The 6,195-nt window shown below is 33.6% G+C and overlaps 1 protein-coding gene across 1 annotated transcript; it reads right to left on the minus strand.

Annotated features, from left to right (window-relative positions):
- Positions 1–403: 403 nt before the first annotated feature.
- Positions 404–5,078, minus strand: LOC107462627 (choline transporter protein 1). Its single transcript, XM_016081249.3, has 10 exons — positions 4,766–5,078; positions 3,847–4,199; positions 3,622–3,767; positions 3,063–3,246; positions 2,898–2,971; positions 2,684–2,797; positions 2,169–2,525; positions 1,482–1,742; positions 1,049–1,276; positions 404–855 (listed from the first exon to the last, which is right to left on the minus strand). The coding sequence occupies exons 1-10, from the start codon at positions 4,948–4,950 to the stop codon at positions 661–663; spliced, it is 2,097 nt and encodes a 698-aa protein (XP_015936735.1). The 5' UTR covers positions 4,951–5,078; the 3' UTR covers positions 404–660.
- Between the last annotated feature and the right edge of the window lie 1,117 nt (positions 5,079–6,195).

The following is a 6,195-nucleotide window of genomic DNA, read 5'->3' on the forward strand; positions in this document are numbered from 1 at the left end:
AAATTGAAAACTGAGGGACAACATTGGTGCACTGGCCCAATCTAAATGACCATTTTGAGAATTTACTCTATCGTGTCACATTCTTATTTTCTGCCTCTTATAGTTTTCACGAGAATTCCTATTTAGGTAGAAAAGGTGAAACATAGTTATTTTTATTGATATGACCTTATATAATTAAATACACGTATAAAATTACTTTATATATACAAACTTAAATTATGAATTATAGTTAAGGATAATTTAAATTTTAAATATTTAACATATTTTGGAGAACAGGACAGGAATCTCTACGGGAGGGACAAGTTTGGTGCTGCATTGGCATTACATTTCTTAAATTAAACTCTATTTGACTTGCTTTTCATAATCTCCGTAATTTCATTACATGGTGCATTTTTTAGGAATATTTTAAGCAATGCTAACTTTTGCATTGAATATGTTCTTTTTGTTCCCAAAACATGATACTCTAGCACAATCTCGTTTGTCAAAAATTACAACTTGCTTAAACAGCTACTTGTAACTTGGGCACATACTAACATATACATATACACATACACGGGGAGAACAAAACTAAGGTGATAAAAATGAGCACCTTAGAATGATCCTAAATGTTGAAGCCCTGTTGAGAGTCATCACTGATAAAAATAAACCATGGGCCATATTTCATTGGGATCCTTGTGTAAGCCTTTGCGTCTCATTTTGGTTATTGTTGAGAGTTTCCATGAGAAGGGGTGGAGCATACTGTGCTGTTCCATTCTCTTCTGAATCCTGACAGTAAGAGAGAATGATGGTATCAATTGACATCTCAACGACTCCAAAGAAAAGCGTTGCGACAATGTACCCAATAATCCAGCAAACCTGCATACACAGAATCCAAATGAGGTTCCAATAAACACTGTTGAAAAGTTGAAATACTAATGATCCGTTTCCTTGGACTCGAAAACTATGGTGTTCATAACTGAAAGTTGAATCATCATATCTTATACTTAGTTTTAAATAATAATTCATCTCCGTGCCATACTCATTTTATTATATATCATAGGAAACATACCAGAACAGGCAAGAGTGGGGATGTGATCTTGTTATGTGCAGCTCTATACTTGTGTGTATCCAACATAAGGAATGCAAAAACAGCACTTGAGAGACTAACACATAGTTTTCCAAGGAACAAAATAACATCTCCAATCACATTGACACGTCCGATCCGCAGGATGTTATTCATAATCAATTCTGTTGCAATAGCAGAAGATCTGAAGAAACTTTCACCTGTTATAGCAATCTGCATTTGTCAAGCAAATACTATAGTTAAGTGCAGGGACAGGAAGAGAAAGACCTAAAAATAAAAAAAGGTAAAATAATATACTATGTATCAAGAAGTTCAACAAAGATCAAGATGTGACAGAGCCTCTCCAAACTTGAGGATAAAAAAGAGAGTACTAATGCATGCATAAAGATTTGCTTTATGGAAGAATAACAAGACTTACAATTATGTATGCATTTCGATTCACTGATTTGATGATCCATCCAATACACCTTAGAAAAAATTGAGAAGTACGGTATGCAGCCTTGCCAATCCAGTTATCGGGCTCATAACTGGAGACTTTTAGTTTGCGACGCATGGATTCAAGCAAAAGTCGGATCGACTCTACAAATGATACAGTCAGAGAGCCAAGAGCCACAGAACCCAGATTGTAACGCATAAGCCTCTTCATGGAGGAAATGACTGACAGAAGAGGGATTTCTTGCTGCACAGAGAAAGATGAACTATTTTAAATAACATACAAGATAGAATTTTGTAACTAGTAAGAAAATAAAAGTTGAAGTGTTTAACCAATTATTAATCCAATTCAAATCAGTCCAATAAACAAGTTCAGCATTTGGTAAGTATGATCTAAATTCGTTCTTTAACATTATGAGGCTGCAAAATTGTCTTTACTTGACTCAAGCAGGTTAACATTGTGGTTAGTTCCACTTTCACAGCAGCATTGTGATAGTCAATAAGATAAAAACAACTTATAATCATATACTAACACAGCTTGTTCTGATCAACAAGCATGAGCCAAATACTAAATCGATGCTAAGACTGGAACTACATATTGATGAATCTCATTTAAGTTTAAGTAGATTTGTTTGAACAAATTCTTGCAAGGTACTGTGACAGTGTGACTTACAGAATTTTCACCACGTGCCCAATAATAAGAAGCAACAGATCCAGCAATCACTGTTGATGAGCATGCTATGAAGAATTGTGTGGCCCAGTAACACCCAAATAGATGAAAAAGGATGGCGATTCCTATATGTGGTGTGTAATGAATGCTATATCCGCAACAACGATCACAGTTCACCTTTTTCTCAAGGAGATCATATGCACAGCAATTAGAATTGCAGTTGTTTTGAACAACCTGACCAGAGCTGAACAAATGGAGAGCAGCAGAAATCCAGAACATGTAGAACATTGCAAGAATACAATACGGTATGACCGGAAAAGTGATGAGTGCTCGAACTTCTCCTATCACTTTTGCAGCAACCTGTGAGAACAATTTACATTAAAATCAATTAGATTGATTTTGTAACATGGCATAAACAATGCCACATCATCATTATTCATTTCACAGTTACTAATGACTTTAACATTGCTGTAATCACCACACTGTAACTTAGAAGTGTTGAATGAATTTATGCTTGCCTTAAGAACAGAAGTTCCTATAAGGATGCGTCGGACAATAGCAATTGATGTCAGAATTGCAACAATTGTTATAAATGTCATCATTATAGTGCCAATGCGTAGATGAGTCAGCTCCTGAAAATAAAATCTCTTTATAAGATTTACACGATAGAACCACCAATACAAAGATCATAAAATAACCGGGGAATGACTAGTGAGCCACAACAATACTTACCCTCCCAGATACATGAATGTAAGGATCGTGCTCGCCAATGATGGGGGAAATAGCATTATTTCCTATCCATCCAACTGCAAATAATGGGGTAAAAAAAACCATCAACTCGAGAAATATGGTAATTTTGGTTAATAAAATAGCTCAACAGACAACAGAGATCCTAACCTTTCAGGTAGTAGAACATTGTGACTGATACCATTAGGAGATTAAAGAAAACCACTGTCACCCAAGGCATTGCAGTGACAAAATACCGAATCATCAGCAGCCAAATCACGGATAGAAACAGAGGTATAATCCCCCCACAAACAATCAGCACAGGCCATGACTTTCCTATGTCAGCCATGTATCTCTGGAAATAAAAGCAATTAGTAAACACAAAAATTCTACCATGATATGAAGCTAAATGACAGGACATACGAAAGGGTACAACTCATAGTTTCACACTTAAGATTTTTGATAACGTGAAAACAGGTAGAGTTTCAAGATTCTAAACAGAATGCATATCAACAGCTACTTCTAATTTATACTCAATTGCATTCTATTCCTGCATTTCATGCTGCCAAGGACACTTTTTGGCATATCAAGCAACTGTCAACTGAACATTTCAACACTATTTCTTTGCCATCCTACCGGTATATCTTTGTAGTGGCATGTTCAAGGGTGCTTGCAAGAAATGGAAGTATTCATGCATTTTAAGGAATATAGATGGTTGAAAGAAGTTAACCTTTAAGACGGCTGACCGAGAGTTGATATACTTGTGAATAGACTTATCAATAACAATGTCTTCATTGATGCTAACTCCACCCATCTGCTGCCAATGGTTTAATGACACATTTGATGCACGAGCAATGAATTGGCAAGTCCAGTAAACTAGACAAAAGTTGTTGATCTAAGAATCAGGTACTTCAAAAACTCGTAATATATATGTTATTGACAATGTCTTCCTTACCATTTACACTAGGAAATATGACAGGATAACAAGGGCCCTGAAGTTGAAGAGAGGAGTTTCTCATTTCCGGTGTAAGGTACTCATAATAATTATAGTTGCTATCAATCCAATCATCCATACTAAGACGAATGTCTCCTTCGGGATAATCACACACCCAATTAAGTGAATCTTCAGAAGGTACAGGGCAGTCCAACAAGCATATGCTGCGAGCGTCGACCAGTTTTAGCTTGCTATCCTTCAATCCACTTTGATATACCTGATTAGGATTTAGCCAGTACAATAGCTCAACTTCGTGAAGCCCTGCATGCTTGTCCCCACACACATTTCCTTTATAATCCAGCCCATAAGTAAGCCTATTAAGTCACAGTAGCAGTTATTACAGACTAGAGACTACAAAACAATGACAATGACAACAATAACAAGCACAACTGGCCTTGGTAGGTGTGTGATCACAAATTACACAACATTAACAACGAAAAAGAGAATGTATAATGACAGATCCAAAGAGCATTTCTATTATGAAAAAAGAAATCGATGATGTAACTAACACTTTTATTTGCTTAAATGAAAAGTTACCAATATTCATTTTCTAGAGAAAGGAACACATGCAACATATTTTTTAACAATTATATACCAATTTAATTCTAGAGAAAACTAAAACTAAAATAAGCATAAATTGATAAAATCTATGACCTCATGGAAGAAAACAACTACTCAACAAAATGCATAAATTAGCAACAATTAGTCATCCATTACAAAGGCTTAAATAAGTGAGGAATAAAAAAAAGCGCCAAAAAAGAATCCCATTTACAAAACCTCACACTTCAAAGAAAATGCAATTTTCCAACCACAGAAGCTCCATAAAAGAATTTAAAAGAATTTAAAAAAATGCAGAATAATACGAAGTTGGAAACTTTACCTCAAAGGGTTCCCTTGGTTGAAACCAAAGCTAGAGTTTACAATCATGGAAATCCAGAATGCTATTAAGATAACAAGAACAGCAATGTCGCTGCATTTTCTGTTGTGCCTTATGATCCCACCAACTGGGGTGGTTCCATCACTTGATGAGTATCTTCCTATGACTGCACCCAAAGGACCCCTCATTTTGTTCTTAACCTTTCTTCCAAGTAGCAAGCTTCTTTCTTCAGCTCAACATTCCAGAGAGAGAGAGAGAGAGAGAGAGAGAGAGAGAGAACAAAAAAGGTACAAAAGTGGAGTAGAAGCTTAGAGAGTGTGAAAGCTTCTTTGGTGAAGAAAAGGGTTTTAGATTTTTTTATTATTTACTAGTTGGTTTTAGATTTGGAATATTATATCAATTAATACAAATAGTTTATAAAATTTTCACTTAGGCAAAGATCTTCTGTGTTTTACATCATTACACTTCACTTTAGTATTCATTTTATAATTTTTAAAATTTTAATGTAATATGTATATCAATATTTAAACTTTTACTTTATGCTTCGGCTTATTTTAGATTAGATTACATCTCTAATTGACACACTTCTAAAAGTTTAAATGACACTTTTTTAGCGACAAGGACGGAGAATATTTTTTACTATTTTTAAGGGTCTTGTCTTGTTTAGTGGCTTAGTGGCTTCACAAACAAAACTAAGGGGTTCAGCCATCAAAAAAACACTTATAAGGGGTGCCCCTTTAGACTCGTTGTCTTGTGATTTGTGAAGGTAGGGGCGATGGAATAATAGTGTTTTTCCTTCAACCATCCCACTTTTCCAAGTCCTAATCATCTGATGGGTTGAAATATTTCATTAAAAAAATGCTAACAAATTAATATTTTTAGTGAAAGAAACGAACAATTGATTATTATTTATTTAAATGTAAAATAAATAAAAATATTGATATTCTAGTATTTCTTATATTTTATATCTTTGTGCTTATGCTTTAATAGTTTACAACATAATACAATGCCGTGTTAATTGTTATTCACTATTTTGTAAAAAATATTTTAAAAAATGTTTTTTTTAAATAGTTTACAACATAATACCCTGAAACCAGAAAAATAAATGGAAATCAAAAAATAAAAAATAAAATAAAAACTACATACGATACGAGTATGATATAATCTCTCATCATATATTTTATAAATGAAATTAAAAAAATATAAAAAAATATTCAAGGATAATACACTATTTTCTCAAATAAAAAATAAAATTTAAAGAATCTAAATTTAAAAATAATATAAAAAATAATAAATTTAAATAATTTTTAAACATTTCTCTTAAAAAATATCGAATTGAAAAAAAATACTTTTATTTTTAAAGGGATGAAATACAGAAATAAAGAATGGGCATTCGGGCAATAACCGTGCACTATGACATGCTATATGTATAT

This window comes from Arachis duranensis, chromosome 8 (assembly GCF_000817695.3).
Source record: "Arachis duranensis cultivar V14167 chromosome 8, aradu.V14167.gnm2.J7QH, whole genome shotgun sequence".
Classification (NCBI taxonomy): domain Eukaryota; kingdom Viridiplantae; phylum Streptophyta; class Magnoliopsida; order Fabales; family Fabaceae; genus Arachis; species Arachis duranensis.